The sequence below is a fragment of the Biomphalaria glabrata genome, chromosome 1 (genome assembly GCF_947242115.1).
Source record: "Biomphalaria glabrata chromosome 1, xgBioGlab47.1, whole genome shotgun sequence".
Taxonomy (NCBI): Eukaryota; Metazoa; Mollusca; class Gastropoda; family Planorbidae; genus Biomphalaria; species Biomphalaria glabrata.
The window spans coordinates 63,137,632-63,159,568 of record NC_074711.1 but is presented as its reverse complement, the minus strand read 5'-3'; the positions used below and the strand labels follow the sequence as shown (position 1 = coordinate 63,159,568).

The 21,937-nt window shown below is 33.5% G+C and overlaps 2 protein-coding genes across 7 annotated transcripts; one reads left to right on the top strand and one right to left on the bottom strand.

The window, feature by feature from the left end:
• Positions 1–403: 403 nt before the first annotated feature.
• LOC106066949 (cilia- and flagella-associated protein 53-like) lies at positions 404–11,446 on the bottom strand. Its single transcript, XM_013226050.2, has 7 exons — positions 11,143–11,446; positions 4,991–5,220; positions 4,132–4,305; positions 3,626–3,929; positions 3,282–3,500; positions 2,898–3,114; positions 404–1,802 (listed from the first exon to the last, which is right to left on the bottom strand). Exons 1-7 carry the CDS (start codon positions 11,209–11,211, stop codon positions 1,465–1,467), a joined length of 1,551 nt encoding a protein of 516 aa, XP_013081504.2. The 5' UTR covers positions 11,212–11,446; the 3' UTR covers positions 404–1,464.
• LOC106066953 (spindle and kinetochore-associated protein 1-like) lies at positions 5,483–20,354 on the top strand. 6 transcript variants are annotated; one of them, XM_056007006.1, is made up of 7 exons: positions 5,483–5,559; positions 13,805–13,910; positions 14,266–14,506; positions 14,800–14,879; positions 15,030–15,164; positions 16,812–16,981; positions 17,845–20,354. In XM_056007006.1, exons 3-7 carry the CDS (start codon positions 14,291–14,293, stop codon positions 17,991–17,993), a joined length of 750 nt encoding a protein of 249 aa, XP_055862981.1. In that variant the 5' UTR covers positions 5,483–5,559; positions 13,805–13,910; positions 14,266–14,290; the 3' UTR covers positions 17,994–20,354. The 6 variants fall into 6 exon arrangements, with proteins under 6 accessions (XP_055862981.1, XP_013081509.2, XP_013081508.2 ...); XM_013226055.2 differs by lacking the exon at positions 5,483–5,559 and adding an exon at positions 11,498–11,579; XM_013226054.2 differs by lacking the exon at positions 5,483–5,559 and adding an exon at positions 11,510–11,606.
• The last annotated feature ends 1,583 nt before the right edge of the window (positions 20,355–21,937 follow it).

The following is a 21,937-nucleotide window of genomic DNA, read 5'->3' as shown; positions in this document are numbered from 1 at the left end:
ATAAAGAGTCACAGTATTCACACAGTGGAGGCTCTTCTCTCTTTAACATAAAAGGAGTGTGTGATGTAGCTAATCCTAAGTCTGGACATGGTCGTGCTTCCACGCCTTTAATTAACATGAGTGATTAGATTAACAAATGAAAATGCTAAGAACTTATTAGGAGAACTATCTGTTAACTAAAGATAAGCAATACATTTCAAAGCAATTTCCAACAAAAATTTAATTTTGAAAATGTACCTGGTAATACACCTGTACTTTGAGGTTAAAATAATTATATTAAAGTCATGTTACAACAGACTTTTTTCCCCACATTTCTTTGCTTATAGCCAGATAACTACTTTTTTTAACCTTGTTATGGCCCTCATCCATTCTTCAACTGCTTAAAACCAAACAACAAATCATAGTTATTGTAAACAATTTTATTGTTTCAGGAGTAGCCTATCTCATCAAATAGGTTAAAAATGTTACCAAGCTTGCACAATTTTTTAGTGAAAATGTTTTTAAATAGATATATGTACAAGTATACTGTGAAATATCACAAACTTAATGCAGTGTCATTTAAGTTCAAGTTCAACATAGAATTGTAAAATTTAATAAATTTATATAAATATATAATTATAAAAACAAAAGCTTTGTAAACTTAAGTTATTTTGAATTTTTTGAAGCCTATAAAATAAAAGTGAATATCCCAATATTGCTTAGAGAAAGTTGTAACAGCCTTCAAATTTATAGAAAAATATTCTATTTGAAGAACTATAAAAATAATAGTCATAAATACTGATCAGCAGCTCCAGCACAGTATATAAACCAACTCTAGAAAAGATCCTTGTGTTTACAGAGAAGTGAAAGGTATTTAAATAGAGAAAAGCTTATAGTATTACAGTATGCCTCGCAACAACTGTGAGACCATTGCATGTACTGAAATCTATTTCACTTACAAATTTAAAAAAAAAGTGTTTAGTGAACTAAATGAACGTAGAAAATATGACTACATTAGGGTAAAAGATTGGCCTATGTTCAAAGTAACATTTTACAATGATATCAAAGAAAGTATTTTAAATTTAATAAAGCTGATTTATTAGCATGGTACATGTATTTGTTCCTTCAAAAAAAAAGGATGTTTCTTAAAGCAAATATAACTTTAGTGAATTCATAAACTTAACTTAGATTTAATGGGGTTGTTCCGAATATCTGACCTACTTTAAAATAAGTCAAGTGGTTATGGTCTTATACATGACAATAATGGCAATGTCTTCCTTGTAGATCTACTAAATAATCATATCAATTAGTGAATTATTGTAACATACTTTTTATTACTTAAAGATGTCGAGATCTAGACCATTTTCATATTCAAATTACAATGAGATCAATGAGGCCATTAATGTAAACAACACTTCCACTTGACATGGAAGAAATACGGAACAACTCCATTCAGTTGAACAAAAAGTTTTTTAAAAAAATGTTTTAAAACAAAGTCTGATTTTGAGCTTGATTCAACATTGCCCGCCTCATAGGATGAAGTTTATCATGTGTAGGGTTATCTAAAACCTGTTTTATTCTAGTTTGGTACTCTCTCTCAGCTTGCTGAGCTTTCAGATATTCATCTAATTCATATGCTCTCTCCTCTTCACGAAGCTTTGAATTATATTCTATCTGACTTATTAGATCATTCTGGTGATTAATATAAGCTTGTTTATGCTTCAAAGTCTGTTCAGCTTCCAACCTTTGATTCTCTGCTATTTTTTGCTGCAATTCTTCCTTTTCTCTAGCAGCTTCCAGTTGTTGTCGCTGATTTTCTTGTACTAAAAAAAAATTAAAAGTGAAAACAGTAACCATCACAATAAAGAATTATTAGTTAACAAAAAAGTAGGCCTATATACAGTAATCATTAAAAACATAGCCACAACTACAAGATATTCAATATGTTGGGGGCACAAGCACATTAGACTAACTGAATTCAAGTCCGTTGTACATTTTCTTCCTGTCATGGCTTAATATTCTTTACACACAATTTTTTTCAATTGAGCAAACATTCTTATGTATGTTTTATGAAATTCACACTAATATTCCTTTTTGTTGAAAGAGACATTATGGCTTCTTAGCTCATTTCAATAGTTTATTACAATGGGGTATACTTTCTATTATAGTAAATAGTAAAGAAGTTACTAATGTTTGCAGGACCCTTAGATAATGCAAATGTAGGAAATGGATAGTCTTTTCTTATTTTTTCAACATCACATTTGTCTTAAAATGGTGATTTTGTAAAAATGATTTAGAATCTGTACAATAATCTTTATTCCTATTGTAATAGTCACTAAAAAAAGGTAGCCCCACAATTAGAAATAAATTATTTCTTGATCAACACTGCATGAAATATAACATTTCAGAGGAAACATACCCCAGAACTAGAAGTTCATGAAGGTTTAATGTAATGTTTAACGATTAATGTTTTGTACTTTTCACTTATTGAGATAAGTCCTGACTTTTTTCTTTTTGATGCAGGGCTGCACAACTTATATGAGGGCTTAAGAGGGTTAAATCATCTCTTCCACAAGCCCTAAATATGTAGTGCATATTGCATGCATGTTCTCATGCAAATTAATGGTTTCCCAGACCTGTTAAAATTGGAATTTAGTAAGTCTGGATCAGTCAAATAGAAGGGTTACTCATTGTATATAGAAGCTTTTTAAAAGGTATCTGACATCATTCATGTAAAATATTGGATAAATGTGCTGGCTGCACCATGCTGAAAGGTAAATCTTTAGTTAATCTACCATCAAGTTTATTTCTCCACTCTATAAGACGTTTTGGATAATAAAAGTGATTTTTATAATTCTATTGAAAATGCAAACCATTGCATTAAAATTAGATAATTATAATAATATAAAAATGATTACATCTTTCTTGTATCTGTTTGGCTCTTCCTGCCATGACATCCTCCAAAAGAAGTTTTCTGGCCACTCTTTCCTTACGCCACTGATCAATACGTTTCTCCCATGCTGCTTCAACTTCATTTTGAATTAACTTTTCAAGCTCCTTTTCTCTAGCCTTCTCATCTTCCATCAATTGCTTAAGATAACTTCTGAAACGCTGATCTTCTTCACGAAGTTCTTTCTGTTGAATTTTATTATATGTATTAAATATAAAAACAATATTATTTTATAACAGTAAGAAAACATTATTGAAAATTTTAAATATAAAGAAATATAATAATGCAAAAAACTCTTAGTATCTGGTTAGAATTCAAAGAAAATCTCTAAAAAATAATAATAAGCAGTTACCTTTCGCTGCATTGTTTCCAAAGCTTCATTACGAGATTCTTCAATAAGTTGTTCCAATATTTTCAAATCAAATGCTAATTGCTCTTGCTCTTCTTTAGCTTTCTTTCTTGCTTTGAATGCCAAGGAATGATCAAGCATGTCCCTGGTAGCCTGCTGTTTCCGTAATTTTTCTTGATGCGCAATTTCATCTTCCATCTTCCACATAGCCTGTTGCTCTTTCTTTAAAAAAAAAAAGGTTTCTAGTTAATTCATTTTACTATTTTTTTAATTAAATGATCAAATGCATATAAAACAATTTAAATTTCAAATACTCTATTTAATCCTCATAAATTTTAAATACTTACCATAAGTTGAGCCTCTTCCTCTTTCAGTCTGTTGGCTTCCTCTTTCTGAGCCTCAAGAGCTGCCATCTGCTTTCTAAGTACATCTACCATTCCGCGATTTCTTTCTTGTAGATCCTTTGCTTCCCTCTCTTCACGAGCGGCTTTTTCCAACATGTCTTGCTCCCAAAGTTTATCATACATGTCTGATATGGCTTTTTCTTCTTGAGCTATCTCATCTTTATGTCTAAGCTGCTCCAATCTCTCAAGACAAACTTGATCCTGATGCCTTTTGCTTAAAGTGGATCTTAACTCCTCACACTGTGCCCTGAATTTTATCAATAGCATAATTTTTTAGTTCCAAAATAAAATTGATAATAAACTAGAAGAGTTAAAAATTAACCTTACAGTGACTAGAAATGTTGTTTATTTTTTTTAGCTATTTTTAAATAATGAATGTGTTTTTCATTAAGATTACAATTTTTTATTTTAATATAATGTGTTCCAATAAACATCATATTCAAGCTTACTTAAATTGTTGGTCATATTTTTCTTGAACAAAAGCTAATCTTTCAGCTTCTCTTTTATCCTTGAGAAATTTGGCTCGTTCTCTCATTTTTGCCTGTCTTTCTATAACTGTTTCTTGCTGTTCATCCATTTCCTTCAGGTAATTTGCTTCTTCCAGTTCAAATAGGTTGCGAAGTCTGAAAAAAATTAAGTCTACTATTTAATATTGTAAAGTAAAGTTCCCCTTTCAGACCTTGTAATCTATGGGGCAGATGGTGTAAAGGTCATCTATTTCTGTGGCCCACAGTTAATGAAGGTGTCATGTGGCCAACATACTGCCTTTACTTTTTAATGCCAGGCGCTCTAAAGATCCCAAAAATAAAAATCCCATTCTTCATCAGGATTCGAACCCGGAACCTCAGTTTGGAAGCCAAGTGACAATCAGCCACTGTGCCTCCATTTAATATTGAGAAGAGGTACTTTAAGGTTACTCTGGCATGCTTGAGATCAGCTTGATTTTTTAATGGTCAAAGGTTTATTATGGGGTACTTGTATGGCCAGCATGAGAGTTACCATAACCAATTTTACTTTTCTATGCTAAGGCATGTGCCCATTTAGAGCTGGGTGAATACAAAGAATTTTAGCCCAGCCTAGTATTTGTTGGGGGCCTATGACCCAAACGAGACCACAAGCAAAGATGAGATGAGATGAGTCTTAGAAAACATTACAAGTATTCACACAAGAGACCTTTACACTAAACAAAATGCTAAAAACTATGCCATTACATTATTTAGCTTACAAAACAATAATGTATATAAAAGACATTGAAACAATAAAAAATATGATTAAAAAATCTTTTAATAACAGAAAGGAAAATCTTACTTTTCTCTTCTACATTCTAAATTATATTCATTAGCCTTGGTCAGTGACTGAATACGGCTTCTGATGTTAAGTTGCAGAAATTTTTTATCTCCTGACGTTTCAAAATCTGTTCGTATATTTCGCATATGCTGATCTTTGACTTCAAACTGAAGGGCTTTGATGCGTTCTTCTGTCTCTCTATTCTTCATGACTAACCAATCTGGAGGACGTTTTGATGGCATTTTTGCTTTCTGAATTAAAATAAATATTGTTTATTTCAAAAGCAAATTAAAGTGCATTCATATTTTTTTAAAATTTATTCTAAAATGTTCCCCTTGAGTAAATTAGGCCTACATCAACACTTTAAAAAATATGCTTTATTTCTCCCTTTATATTAGTTTTGATAATGTTAAGAGAATCCAGAATTGGATTTTGTTTTCTTTTTTTTTTTTTTTTCACAGTAATCTAAAATCTTGAACAGGAATGTTGTTGTTAAAGATCAGTGACAGTACCAGCATAAAGAAAAAGCAAAATATTTTGCTTTTAAAACAATGTGAAAGGTTTGAAAATTTGGAGCAGCTTCTAAAAAGGTACTCAACTGAAGACATTGAGTATCAAAATTATAGTGGTACTTGAAAAAACATCCTGACTGAGCAATAGCTTTATCTAGGATGGCTGCCTGGTCATTTGGTAAGTGCTTCAGACTGCCATATCGAAGTGCCCACATTTGAACCCTGCCTGCTGTGATCCTCTGCTGGAAGTTAGGGCAAAGGCATACTGGGTAGTAATCTTCATTTTTGTAGAATTTTCTGAAGGTTATCAGACAAACAAAACATATGGCAGTATCATGAGTCTAAAATGTTGCCAAACTTTGAATTATTTCACTAGTTTTCCCAGCTCTCAAAACAGCATCCAGTTCACACCTCCTAATAACAACCATGTCAAAATGATTGTGAGAGATAATCATGTTTTGTATATATATATTTATATCCAACTTCCAATGTATAATATCAGCCAATATCTGGAGAAAGTTGTTGTTATAGTTTCTGCTCTTCCAGAGTCTATTGATGTCAAACCATCAGTAAATGCAAATATGGCACTTGGCTTGAAGGCATTGATGGTCTCCAGTGCTAGTATTTGAAGGTCATTAGACAAATGCCTTAGCTTAGTGGCTTTAGAGTCTACTAGTTTCAACCTTATGTCTGGGGTCGTTGGGTGACACCAAGGGGGAAGGCAATGAAATTGTCATGTTTTGTCTGTTGGTGAAGAGGCCAGCTTTATCAGATAGTCTAGTGCAGGGGTGGGCAACCTTTTTGTATCGAGGGCAGCATTTAAAAAAACTGGGAATGGCGGGCCACATATATATATGCATGTTGTACTTTTAATCATTTCACTCGAAATAGTTTCACCTTTCAGCAAAGGAAAATGGCAAAAACTATTTTCTTTTGCTTGCTTGTAGAAATGGGAACGCTTTGTTAGAAAGGATTTAACATGCATTTGAATTTCATTTGCAAAGAACCAATTTCAATATGGATTATAGAAAACATGAAATCTTTCTTTCACTCTTCATTAGAAATATTGGTAACATGGTTACAGTCAATGTCCTTCAAGTAAAATAACTATTTCTTCATTGAGATTTTATATTCTTCTCATTTGCCTTGCCCATGCTAGGCTGGCGGATGCATTGAATTATTTTGTTCATAAATCAGAATTACTGATGTCTAATAACCCTGGCTCTAGCAGGTATAAGTGATCGTCAATGTAATGTTGAAATTTTATGCAGCTTTGTACAAACTTTCCTGTTTAGAGTTTATGGTTGGGATATTTTTCTCAGTGAAAGATCGAGCTCCATCAGTTGTTAAACTATCCATCTTGTTCCAAGCCTACACAACACTCAGAGATTGTGTCTTCAATTGAGTATTGATTTTTAGCCAATAAGCACAATCTTCGTTTACTTGAAACTTTTTATAATAAGACAGTTTCAATAATTTATATAAATATTTTTAATATTTGCATTTTTATATGTATATATAGTGGGCATACCTGATTTCTGCAGATGTCGGCGGGCCGCACAAAACACTCCGGCGGGCCACATGTGGCCCGCATTTCGTAATTTGCCCACCCCTGGTCTAGTGACATGATGCATAAAAGGCTGCATCTAGATACATCTTCTGCATTTCCAACCATCTACTAGTTTTCTAGCTGGGAGGTATTCATCCAGCCTTTTGTACCACTCAAAGCAAGTTAGTATTATTAAGAGCTGTTCTAGAGCCATAGATTTGCACTGGTAGACTGTAGTGAACCTGTGATCAGTAAATACAGTAATCGAATCATGTCTGCTAGGGCTTCCTACTTCATGAATGTCAGGTTCTGCACAATGCAAAGTTTCCCTAAGGCTTTTTTGCAACTTCCAGGATGTGCTCACACATTTTAAGTTTGCAATCTTGCTTTTCCATGCTGAGAGCAACTCCTATAAGGGAGAGTCAGAAAGGTTGCTTGAGAATGCCAGTTCCAAGCATGAACAAAGAATAGATGATCTTGGAAGTGTTTATCTCTTGCCTCCATTTTTTTTAGTGTATGAGCAGACCATATGGAGATCTTCTTGGAACGCTTTTTGTCTAGTGGTTGCATATTATAGCTCCTTCTGAATTCCCAAAGGACAATATATATAAGGCTAATTGGAAAGGATACGAGACAGCTGTCGACAATGCCCTTGAAAAAATCCATGTAGAGTCTAGCTCTGTCGACCTTGTGTACCGTCAAATAACAACAGCTATCCTGGGCATGGCTAAAAAGTTTATTCCTCGAACTTACCCTTGTAAAAAATTCAAAAACTTTTGGACGGCTGAAATCAACAAACTTGTTATGGCTCGGAGAAGGGAATACAAAAAGGTCCAAAAGAACCCAAACAACCCAACACAAAGGCAGAAATACAACAGACTCAGCCTACTAGTCAAAACGTCTGTTAACAGGGAAAAACGAGAACGTTGGACCAACACCTGTGCAAGGTTAAACCTAAGGGATAGCTCTAGGGCTTGGAGTCTTCTGAGAAATCTCGAAAATGCTGGGCGTACGAAAACAGCAACCCCATTATCTTCACCGAGTGGTGTAACCATTTCATCGAAAAAGAAAATTGCCACCTTGTTGAACAATATTTTGCCAAGATCAACAAGGCTGCCAAGAAGTCCCCAATGTCCAAAGCCATTGATAAAGCTCGCAAAGCTGATGAAAAAAAAGACCGAAAAGAACCACAGACCGAAAGTGCTGAGGGAACGATGAACTCCCCATTCTCGATAGGCGAGCTTAATGCTGCCATAAGGAAATGCCAGCTTAAAAAGGCTCCCGGGCCGGATGGTATTACCCCTGAAATGCTTAAACATGTAGGGGGGAAAGGAAGGGCCGTGCTCTTGGCATTCGTAAATAGAACCTGGGCCTGGAAACATGCTACCATTATTCCTATACCAAAAAAGGGAAAAGATGCTTCCACTGCTGAGGGCTACAGGCCCATCTCACTCACATCTTGTGTGGGAAAGATGGCTGAAAAAATGGTAAATGAGCGTCTGGTTTGGTACCTTGAGAGTGCCCATCTTATAGCTCCAGAACAGGCTGGTTTCAGGGCTGGAATGTCCACTATAGACCAAGTCAACATCTTTGTGCAGAGCGTAGCAGATGGATTCCAAAGGACCAAAAGCACATACGCAGACTTCATTGACTTAAAACAGGCATATGATAAAGTATGGCGGCCTGGTTTGCTTCATAAGATAAGACTTCCTACAAGAGCGTACAATAAGAACAAGGATGTACGGAGAAGTCTCAGGGGAAATGACCCTCGAGCCCGGCCTCCCCCAGGGCTCCGTCCTGTCATGCGCCCTTTTCACGGCCTTCATAAATGACCTAAAGGCTCAGCTAAAATGCCAAAAGCTGCTATATGCTGATGATATTGTCCTTTGGAAATCCGGAAGGAGCGCAACCTCTATACAAAAAGTGCTACAAGAAGACCTCCATACGCTCTGCTCATACACACAAAAATGGAGGCTAGAAATAAACACCTCCAAGACGGTCTATTCTCTGTTCACACTCGGGACTGGCATTCTCGGGCAACCTTTCCAGCTCTCCCTCAACAGAGTGGCTCTCAGCATGGAAAAGCTACCCAAGTACCTTGGTGTAACTTTAGATCGCAAACTAAAAATGTGTGAGCACATCCAGGATGTTGTAAGAAAGGCCTCAGGGAAACTTTGCATTGTGCGGAAGCTGGCATCCACGAAGTGGGGAGCCCGAGCAGACATGCTCCGATCCCTGTATTTAGGAGCAGTCTGATCACAGATAGACTACAGCCTACCTGTGCAAATTTATGGCTCTAGGACTGCTCTTGAACAACTTGATAAAATACAGTCCCAAGCACTAAGATTTGTCTGTGGAACCTTTAGGACAAGTCCAATGAATGCAGCTGAAATAATGGCTAATATAGCTCCACTAACCCTTAGGAGGGAAAGGTCAGTACTGACCTGCTATGAGCGGTATAAAAGGCTGGATGAATACCTCCCAGCTAGAAAACTAGTGGATGGTTGGAGATGCAGAAGACATATCCAGATGCAGTCTTTTATGCATCATGCCACTAGACTATCTGATGAAGCTGGCCTCTCCACCAACCGACAAAACATTCAACGCTTTCATCCCCTTCCCCCTTGGTGTCGCCCAACAACCCCAGACATACGCTTGAAATTAGTAGACCCTAATGCCACTAAGCAAAGCCGTTCATCTAACGACCTTCAAATCCTAGCTCTGGAGACCATTAATACCTTCAAGCCCAGTACTATTTTTGCATACACTGATGGATCGGCATCAATAGATTCTGGAAGAGCAGGCTATGGAGACTACATCGACTTTCTTGGCTCTCACATAGTCAAAATCTTTGGACCATGTGGTAGTGTTTGCAGTTTTGATGTGGAGACCATGGCAGTCTGTGAAGCCTTAAAAGTCATTGACTCTCAACTCGGCGAGGGACTTTTGAGGGCAACACAGATTGTTGTGGTCACTGACTCAAAATCTGTACTAAATGCTTTGCAAAGCCCCGGACCATGGCCCCCCAATATCAACACTGCCATCATGGCTTCACATAACATCAAACAACGCTATGGCACCCCTGTAATAATGCAGTGGGTACCGAGTCACATAGGTGTGACTGGCAACACAATCGCAGACTCTTTGGCCCACCAGGGAGGGCAAATTCCACCCACTGATCAGGCTGTAAGCTTTCATCAAGCCCTGGCTATAATACAAAAAACAGAAATGGAAAAGTGGTTTGAGTGCTGGGACAAGTCCCAAAAAGCCCATGGAGTCTGGGAGCGCATGAGGCGCCCTGACCGCACTTCCCCATGGTGGAGGCTGTCCAGGCCTGAGCAAGCTATTATAGCACAGTGCAGGACAGGCCACTGTCCTGTTGGCTCATATTTCTCGCAGCTATGGCCAAATTTCGATTCACGGTGCCCTCGCTGCGGGGAAGAAGAGGAAACCGTGCCTCATATTCTGTTTGACTGCCCCAGACTTGCTGATCTCCATCTCGACAGGTCTGGGAAACCCAAAATTCTCGACCTGTATGGCGACATTCATGCACTACGCAAGACAGCAGGGTTTCTGTCCAGGGCTTTTGCAAGAGAGGATTTGAGCCTCTCAAGCCCTCACTCTAATGGAGTTTGATGATGATGATATATATATATATATATATATATATATATATATATATATATACATCATCAGCATATAGCAGCTTTTGTTTGGCATTCTAGCTGGACAGGTAGATAATTTATGAAAGTCATGAAAAGGATGCATTACATGATGGAGCCAGGAGGAGTGGCCATGCTCGAGGGTAATTTCCCCTGAGACTTCTCCATACATCCTGGTACACTAGCTCTTAATTTTGTAGTATGTCTCTGATCCAGTAATATATCTATCCCCACACCCCTAGCTCTTATTTTATGCTGAAACTGATCATCCACTGAAAGATCAAGTCATTAAAATCTGTTGGCTCCAAACTGGTGTTCTCCTGCCTCACTCCACTTTCGTGGATTAAACAGATATTAATTAAATAGATGTATTTATAATGACAGGATTTTTTGTCAATAAATAGACTTATATGATTTTAAGTGATAGATCTTTTAATTAACTGAACTTACAATTGCAACGGAGTTTGGTTGAATTCCTCTGTATTCTCTGGTTCTGGGAATGTGTTTTGATACCATCATTTTCTTTTGATTTATGTTGCTCCGCTTGTAATGTTAATATGAAAGATGTGCCTAAAAGAAAGCTTTTACCTTCTAGGTTTAATAAAATCTAGAAAAAAAAACGTAATGAACGTTTTAAATAAGCATTAAAATATATGCAGCTCTAGATCTAAATATTATAATTACAACCGCAGTATTAGGTCCAGGTAGCCTGACTATTACACTATTGTTATTATTGTAGTAACTAAGGAAGTACTTAAAAAAAAAAAATAGGAAAGAGCCGGAAGTGTACTTTTCTAAAAACTGAATCTAGATCACAGACCTAGATAGATCTAGACAGAGTTTGTATGGACTTCTAAATGTTGCGGCCTGCTTGCGGCCCTTAGCGGGTGATTTAAAATTTTAGATAAACACTAGTCAGTAATCTAGACTAGAAATAGTTGATGCCTATGCCTATATAATTTAATTATAAACTTCTACCTAGAAAGAATAGTCCTAGACTTAGCAGAATTTGGGTCATTGGCTTTGGTTAACACTTAAACTTAATATGCATGGACTTATTCTTATTGACTAGAGTCAGACACTAGAGAGTCAATAGATCTAGATTCTAGTCATCTACTCTAGCCGTAACTAGATGTAGAATCTAAATCTAGAGTAGATGTAGATCTAATTCTAGGATGTAAAGATACCGAATGGAATATCAAATAATGAAATATGTAAATGTAATTATCTTCTTTTTTGAAGTAACGTCTGTTATACTAATTATCTAATATAGATCTAATCTAGTAATATGATGCATATATATATACTCTAGATCTATTATAATATATTAATAATATTATATCAAGAACTCAAGAAAACATTAAGAAACTGGAACAGACACAAAATAGAGCAGTGAGATTCATAACAAACGAATATTCACATTTAACTAGAGTAACACATTTAGTAAAACCACTAAATTTAGAAAGCTTTCAGGACAGAAGGCTCAAAGTAAAGTAGCAATCATACATAAAACACTGAACCATAATCTTCAAATACAAAAACAAAATTTAATAAAATACTCTGAAAGACACAAAGTTAAAGGCACATATTCCTCATCCCATATGCTCTACTCTAGAGGACAAATTTGTACAAATACTCCTTCTTCCCTAGTGCTATTAGAGCATGGAATGGGTTGCCTGAGCTAGCCAGGAAAACCAGTGACTTGGCAGAATTTAAGTCATTGGTTAATATGCATGACTAAATCACCTAAATGCATGACGCGTAGGACGTAATCATCTTCTTTTTTGAAGTTTACGAGGCTATGTATTTTTAATTCTAAGGCAAACAAATCTTTTTATTTACGTTTTTTTTTCTTAATCATTTACAATAACCATTTTTTAATCGTAAGTAAGCAATTTTTTTCATATAATTATAAAAATAATATGTTTCTTACCTTTTCAAACGGGATCACATAAATCCATAAGTAAAACCTGTTCGTCGTCATATTGATACTTGGGGACATTCACAAACGCATCTTGAAAATCTTTATAAAAACGTATTTCTACAAAACTTTGATAAGGAAGCTTATACAAACATAGATCTATAGAATCTATACATCAGTATAACCAAATATGCTACGGATGGCCTATATAAAGAGATAATGAACTATCAACTCTAAAAATGCATTTTCAATGGAAAATCTGTTTTCCGCCGTAACGTCTGTATTATATAAGATAAGATATGAAGATAAGATAAGAAAAAGTGTATCTATATAGATCTAGACTCTAGATTTAAATAGAGTTAACAATTATACTAGATCTAGTATCTACTACACTACTTACTATATCTACTACTAGATCTAGGACTAGATCTAGAATCTTGTTTAGTACTCACTAACTCAGTAGATCTACTGAGCACTACTAGTAACTAGTACTACTACTAGTATATAGTATATAATAGTACTAGTTACTACTAGACTTTACTAGACTTCACTAGTAGAGTTGTAGAGTACTAGACTAGATGTAGTGGTTATAACTAGTGACTGAGTGTTTACTACACTACACAAGACTGATTCACTGAAGTACTACTAGAGTCTACAACTAACTAGGACTAGAGTCTAGATCTATATTATTTTTTCATCTAGATTCTAGCTAGATCTACACTGTCGACACTGAGTCCGAGTAACTGTACAAGTGTACATACTACAGTCACATACTTACTTTAACTTACTTAACTTACTATGAGTATGACACTAAATTAATACTAATTAACTAATGTTAGACACATACTTTTTTTTACTAGTCTAGATCTAATAATAATCTACAACTAGTGACTAGTCCTAGATAAGTAGATCTAGATACATTAGGCATTAGGTTAGAATATTAGATCTACTACTCTTACTCAGTACTACACTAGATTTGACTAGATCTAGTCTTAAGTCTAAATTCTAAAGACATCCAGATTTCAGATGATATTACACTAGACTCTAGATCTAAAATGTGACTATAGTATGCTATATTGCAGCTATATATTACTAGAATAACTAGATCTATATTAACTATTATATAGTTATTAGTTATATTTTATATATATAAATTATTTATAAATATATTGCTTTTATTATTATTATTAGATCATCTCTGACTGTGGACTTTGGTCCTGTCTGTAGGCCTGGCCATTGCAACAACTAGCTTTCTCCAGCAGGGACAGGTTCTTGGAAAGGTGAAAGTTAATCTGAGGTAGGTCTAAAATCTAGAAACTCTATTTACACTGTTTACAAGGTTTCGTGTGGCCAGGAGAATGACCAACTGGCTTTATTTCCTCAACCTGCAATTTCAAAATCACAGCCTTCAGTGAGATTCAAACTGAGACCTCTCAATTTGGAAGCCATAAAGTATCATATATTGATATTGATTCTATACTAGTCTGTATAGTCTATATTATAGACCATGGTCAGAACATGCACAAAGTTTAAGAATAATATTGAAATTTTAGAATTATTTGAGAATTTGTTTTAAAATGATATATATATAGAATTTATCTTATCTAATTTTTTTTTCAAAAATTCACTTTTCTTTTTTATCTTCTTTTCAGAAAAAAACAACAATCATAAGTAAGCATGATGAACTGTAGCACACTTGAAGAGTTATCTCATCATTTCTTAAGCCAGCTTTCAGTATTGATTCATGCTCAGCAGTTATCAGGAGCTTCAGCAGATGACAGTTTTATACAACTTGTTTGTAACCTGAATAAGTCTCTAGATGAAATATACAAAATGCTTAAAGTTATGCGTCACCGTGTTAATGAGGCCAAGATTCAATTGGGACAGAATGAAGTAATCAGATTGTTTTGTCATGTTTATTTTACACTATATTATGGTTTGATGCTATAAAAGAAAAATATCAAACACCATGTGGCTAATCAGTTAGATTCAATATTTTTATATATGTCTTTCCGTCTTTAATAGTTTTGATTTAAATAAATAAAATGCTTAAGCAATTAAAAAAAATTAACATTTTGTATATATACAAGGAAAAAAATGTAGTCATTGTATGATTCACCCCTAATAAATAGTTTTAATAGAAATGAAAAAACAATATTTAATATATTTCTGTTTTCCACTATCAGGAACTCAACAATCAACTAAAAACACTTGCAGAACAGCTTCAACATGCACTAGACAATGTACCATCAAGATTACCTAAACTGTAAGCTGGTCATTTAAATTTATGCTTTTTATTTAGTATAGTGTATTTTTACATATATATGCAAAATGCTTAAGTATCTGTTTACAAAACAAAATATAATTGCTTTATTTCTAGTTTTATATCTCTACTCTGAATGTTGAATATTTAAAGGAAACCTCAGCATGTTGTACCAGTTATGCCTTTACAAGATTCAGTAGACAATAGAAAAATGGAGCCTGCTGTTCACAGTAATGAATGTAATTATCTACGGTTTCTTACAGTCCAAGAGTTTGAATCTGTACCAAAGTAAATATGTCTTCATATTAAAAAAGTTAAAATAATTATATATTTTTAAAGTTATTCTTATAGGAGATTTTTTTTTTTTAATCTGCTTTCTTTGAACAAAGGCTGTTAGCAAACTTTTTTCCAAACTTTTCTCAAAGAAATGATTGCTCATCTTTTCTTTTTCTTTGAAGGTAGTGTATTTTCTGCATTTAATGCAACATTACAGTAAAGCATTAATGTAACAAATATAAGCTTTAAACAAAATCAAAATGTATTTCAACTCTCATATTTTTCTTTTTGGGTAAATTAGCTGTGATATTAATCAGAATTCATAATAGGGTTATCACTTATTTCCCAAACCAAATTATTTTCAGTTGTGTCCTTGATTTTAAGGGAAAAAGCATGAAGGTAGTATCATAGTCTGATAGCCCTACTTGATTATCAAAAGTTGTTCAAATTGCTAAAAATCTATTTTAAAGTGTTTTATATAAAAAAAATGTTTCCTTGTTGCTTTCTTTTCTGTCAACAAATAGATATATTCTATTTTAATTCCTTGTATATTATACTTTCTTTGTTTTAATGAAACTCTACATTTAGCTATACTGCTTTTACTGTTTTAGACTTTGCTGCAAATACCCATAATTGTGTGCTTAAAACTTTATTTAACCCATTAGCTCCTTCTGCAGTTGGAAATGTTTCCCCGTTTTTGTCCTAAACCGTTGTAGAACGTTTCTAAAACCCCCTATTCAATATACTTGATTTAAACATTTTAAAAAGAAGACTTCTTCTAGTCTCGTTGCAAGCATGATTACAAATCATTTTGGAGATTACCGATTCTATTTTGAATAAAATCGGGAAGGTTTTTATTTTTAAAATAATTTTTCAAACGAACAGGCCCATAAACCCAGTGTATAAGCCCCCATGTGGGAAAATGAGTATTTTTAAAGTTTTTTATATTCTAGTGGTATTAAACGTAAATATTCTTCAAAACTAGACATATATCTCTATTTTTTAAAGTTGCTTGATTGTTTATATGTATTACATCTTAAATTTGATTATTTTTTCAAAATAAATATTTTTTAGTTTTTTTTAAATACGGAGTTATCCCTCTTTGCTTAGGACTTTGGAAGGGTTTTTCTTAACCGGAAATAGGAGCTATTGGGTTAATAAATTAATTTATAATTTAATTTATGACAGAAACAAGCCAATTTATGATTAGAACAAATTTTATTGCCTGCTATCTTTTCTAACAAAAAATTGTTTAAATGTTTAAAAAAATATATAAATTCAAAAATGGTTTATAAATATTAGCAGCTCTCAAAGCTCATGTGATCTTGCCAAAATGAGTGTTGATTATTGAGTCTATAGTCTTCAGTTCAAATTATGGTTTTGGATTTAACTATACTTGAGATCTTTGAACATTTCTGGTTTCACCCAAAATGCATGGATGTTGGGTTGAATAAAAGCAGTTTACTATTATGCTTGCTTAAAAATAATCTCTTAAGACTATTGTTTATTGTATAGAAATCAATTACTTCTGATTTACCTGTTCCATAGATATTTATTCTTTAAAGAAAATAATCTCTATTGAAAGAGAAATGTTCTGGGGTATTTGTAAAAAAAATGGTGGCAAAAATTTCAAGAAATAATTCATTTAATAATTTGCAGATATATGAAAGGGCGGCTAACTTATGATAAAGTAAACCACACTGTTGAACTTCTTGATCAAGCATACACTGAAAAATATAAAATTCTGAGTCAGAAAAAAGCAACACTCAATGATATGAACAGAAAGAGATGTGAAAACTACAGGTCACAAGAAATAAAAGAAACAAAAGGTTAGTCCAACATTTTCTTTTTTAGCTTAAACTTTCTTTTTATGGATAGAAATGTAAAAAAAAAGTGTTGGTGGGTTCAAATCGGGAGTCTTATATATATATATATATATATATATATATATATATATATATATATATATATATATATATATATATATATATATATATATATATATATATATATATATATATATATATATATATATATATACACATATTGCTTTTTTTGTCAAAAATAGGTGCCGGTACTTAGTGATGGATTGCCTAACTTTTAAATACTAATAAATTAATAATAAATGTTATAATACAAGAAAATTAATAATGTATACCCCACATTGAAAAAGATGTCAATACGCTGTACCAGTGCGTACTGTCACAAAAAAAGCACTGTATTGAGTCATTTATTATTTGATAGAGTGTAACATTAATAAATGTTTTGGGCTTGGTCTCCTTGTAAGCTAATTTTTTTTTTTTCAATGACAAATAAAATATAAATGTTTAGTTTACTCTATTATTGGAAAATAAAATAAATGTTTTTTCCCCTTTTTTATATTGTTTGATATATGCTGATAGGTTTGTTTTCATTAGCCTTTATAAAAAACAAACTATGGCTGAAAAATAAATTCCTTGCTTGAATTCTGCTTTATTTGAGCATTGTGATTGTTTTTGACCTGAGGTAATGATGGGGAGAGTAAATGAGTGAGCTTAGTGAACTCTACTGCACTATTCTGTAAACATTTGACCTCATGCCAAACAAGCCCCCCCCCCCCCCCCAAATATCATATTCATTAGATTAAAAAACAATTGTATCAATTAACTAAGGGTGTTGGTATATTGTAATTGTGCTTTCTCTAATTTTCCAGGTGTCCATTTCATTGTTGAAAAAGATATAACTGAATTTACAAGTCTCAAACTGGATATCAATGCAAGAAATATTTTAACAATTCTTCGACATTGTGGTGTGATACATGAAATCAGAGGAGGAGGGCATGTACGATTTGGAGTTGTGTAGTATAATCTGTTCTGATGTTTGGAAACTCAAATATTTGTTTTTAATAGTGCCTATAGACATTGTAAATATTTATCATTAAGATTATGTCTTTATAAGTGTTTTTTTTTTTTTTTTTTTTATTTTTTTTTTTCAGTTTCAATAATTAGAATGCTTATTTTTTTGCCAAGCACTAAATCTTTCAATGTAGGAAAACAAAATTAAATAAGCTCTTTTTAAAAAGCACATAGCACTATTAAAATGAGTGCTAGGCTCGCTAACCAAAGGTCTTTAAATGTTTTTGTCTACCAGCTGTAATGGATTTCTGACATTAGTAATGAAAACTAAAAGCTGTTGGTCTTAATCTTGTCACAGAAACAGATGAGTTTACATCTACACATAGACCAGTAGTTCTCAAATAGAAAATTAATACTACATAAATAAATGATACATTTGTATCTTAAGACTTTTAGATCTCCTAAAAAAAAATGTGTTATTGTAGCAATTTTGTTTTTTAGTTGAAGCTGTACAATAATTGGTGCTAATCACTTTTCTTCTATTCTATAGTTATGTCAGAAGCTTTTTCAATATTGATGAAAAAATATTTTTGTTTTGTTTTCTTGTAAGTCAAATTAATTGCAATGGTGTGTACAGTAAGAAAAAAATATTTTAAATGTAGAAACAAATTTAGATTCTAATAAGTGCACTTCTAGTAAGATTATATATATATATACTAGCCATATGTTGCCTGTGGGTCTTAATTTGCTTATCACTGTCGATATAGTCACTTAGAGTGTTTTGTAAACTTTTAAACAAAATAATAATGTTATAAGTAAAGCGAATGCGTGAATGTAAAAATAGTATGAATGGAGCTATCAAAATAGCTAATTGACCTAAATCCATTATTTCAAATAAAAACATTTGCCTGTAGGTCTACATATATTTGATTAAAATTTGAAATGAATAGACTTTATTTTGTATGTTCATGTGTTAAAGTATAAAGTAGATCTATCATCTTGAGTTTGAGACTAATCTAGAGTTAAAAAAGCCTTGTCTTGGATAGAGTTCTATATGCGCGTGCATGGAGCCTTTGCTCTGCGCATGCGTGACCTTTTTTGTTAGATGTATGGAATCATGAATGGAACTATTAAAATGTATGTCAATTTGGCTTAGCAGCTTTAGCAAACGAATGTATGTAAAATGCTTTAGAAAAACAAATTTGAATGTTAATTTGATTAAAATATGAAATGAATGGACTACAATTAGTATGTTTATGTGTTAAAGTATAAAACTATCTTTGCGAAGAGAAGTTCTATCATCTTAGAGTTGAATTAGAGTTTTAGACCTAGGAATAGAGAAATGTGTAACATTTCGGTCTTGTCTAATGAAAGAATGTACGTCAGGACTTCTAAATTTGCAGATATAAGGAACAAATTTATGTAAAAATGCTTTTGAAAGACAAATTTGAAGCTTAGTTTTATTAAATAATGAAATCAATAGACTATATTTTGTAATTTTCATGTGTCAAGGTAAAAAAACTATCTGTGCAAAGTGTATCTTCTTATCTTATATAATACAGAGGTTACTTCAAAAAAGAAGATGATTACGTCCTACGCGTCATGCATTTAGTCATGCATATTAACCAATGACTTAAATTCTGCCAAGTCACTGGTTTTCCTGGCTAGCTCAAGCAACCCATTCCATGCTCTAATAGAACTAGGCAAGAAGGAGTATTTGTGCAAATTTGTCCTAGCATATGGGACGAGGAATTTGCCTTTATCTTTGTGCCTTTCAAGTGTAGTTCTTAAAACTAGATCTAGATCCTTTTCTCATGTAAACATGGCCTAAATTTATAAGATATTAATACTTTCATAGAGTTGGGCAACTTTTTTTTTTTTTAAGGGTCTTAAGTTTGTTTTTGGGCTACCATACTATGTTACGGTTCCAGTTAGCACCCAAGGAACATTTCTGCAAAGTTTTATCAAGAGTGGTGAAACAGTTTTGACTTCCTGCGGAACATAAATACATACGCTTTACTTTCTACTTTATAGTATAGATATATATTTAGTGAGAGAGAAATATATTGTTTGCCTGTAAATTCTCATTACACTAATAACTTTTTTTTAATAACACATTGATTTGGAAGTTTTCCTTCACTTGATTGAACACTGTCATAATGAAATGGATTGACTACAAATGTCCACCTCAGCCTAACTACGATAACAAACAACTATATAGATGCAAATACAAACAACATTCACGTATGAAACACATCACACACTCACACATGTATTATATTGCATGTATATCTGTATCTATAGATTGTATTTTGAAATATTAAAAAAAAAACGCTACAGATTAACGTGTCATTAAAGATCATCTCTATACTGGTGTTGTCTTTTTTTTTTTGTTTTGTTGTTTTAAATAATGTCAGTTGTGCAGTTCAGTCAAAGGGGAAATTATAGCATCATTTTAAGATTTATTGGTGGATTATAATTTACATAGATTATCCAAAAAACTTTCTTCTGGTCCAGAGTCGGCGTAGCATTTAATGTCCTACTTTCTCTCTTCAAAACTTGGTCCCTGGTGCTGCTATCCATTTATGTCTAATATGTATCACATTTGTTTCAGCACCAAGCTTCAACTCTATATTTAATTGCTCATACCCACTGAAGCTTCTATATGTAATGTATTTATTTTCTCCACTTGTCATTATGAGAAATACACAATTAGATAGAGCCATTGTTTGTCTGTGTCGGCTCTATTTAAGTTGTTGGTGAACGGATGCTGCGATGTGGGGGGGGAAGGGGCTAGCTAGGGCATTTGACCACTGGGGTGATAATTTGCATATGGGCGAAATGACTCTGGACAGAAGAATGTGATTTTTTTTTTAGGACATTCCGATGGTCTAGACTTTAGAGGTTAAGTTCGCTTAGTGCGATATCGCTAGGCAGTGTTGTCGATTTCAGGGTCACTGGTTCGAGCCTTGGTCGGCGCAGATCCTTGTTTTCGTAGCACTACTTTCTCTCTTACTTTCTCCCTGGTGCTGCTATTCATTTATGTTTAATAATATATGTATGTATCACATTCTATAAAGAAAGAAATATATTAATTTAGTCTTTAAATATCACCATAAATAAACTAGGCTATATCACTTAAGTGATTAATTCAACTTAAAACATTTAAAGAAGACACATTCTAATCTCAATTTCTATTTATTTTTATCTATACAAGGAGGGTGGTCTGAAAAGTTTCTGAACTATTTTTAAAAACTCTCTTTACATAATTTTTTTTTTAGATCTAAGTGAGGCTATTTAGCATTTCTTTTGAACTAAAATTTGTGCTCGGAGGACATTTTCATTTAATAATGATGTAATCATTCCATCAAACTTCATTTGAGTGAAGGCTTGATAGGTACAGATCCTCTCTTGAAAAGCCCCTGGACACAATCCCTGTTGTTATGCGTGACCAGACGTCCCGACTTAGGTGTGACAGTCCCATTTTGGACTGTCTGTCACACTTTTCATAAATGTTCGGGCCGGACGGTCAATGTCCCGCTTTCATTAAAAAAAGTCGATCAATGTCAGCTTTTATTTTTAAATATTTCGTTATCTTTTAACTAATAGCTTTAAAGTTACCACCTTTTGACGTTTTCTTCTTTGTCTGCTTAGCTAACTCCTGTACGTTAGAGACTTGAGTAGTGCTTTTACTTTGCAGCATCCTGCCTTCTTCTCAGAAACTGACGTCTGCTCGGTTTCTTTCGACCTTTGGCGTGTTGTCGTTCTGCATGTTTCTCGATGATTCTGTTAATTAATTCCAGCATACAGTAGGCCATATTCCTTGGCTTGGCTTTCTGTTAAGTCCATGACAGGGAAAGAGATGTCGTACACAAAACATTTAAGTTCTGTTAATTAAGATCTAGGTTCACAGTCAGCAATAAACAAACAACAACCATTAGTGTCACGGCG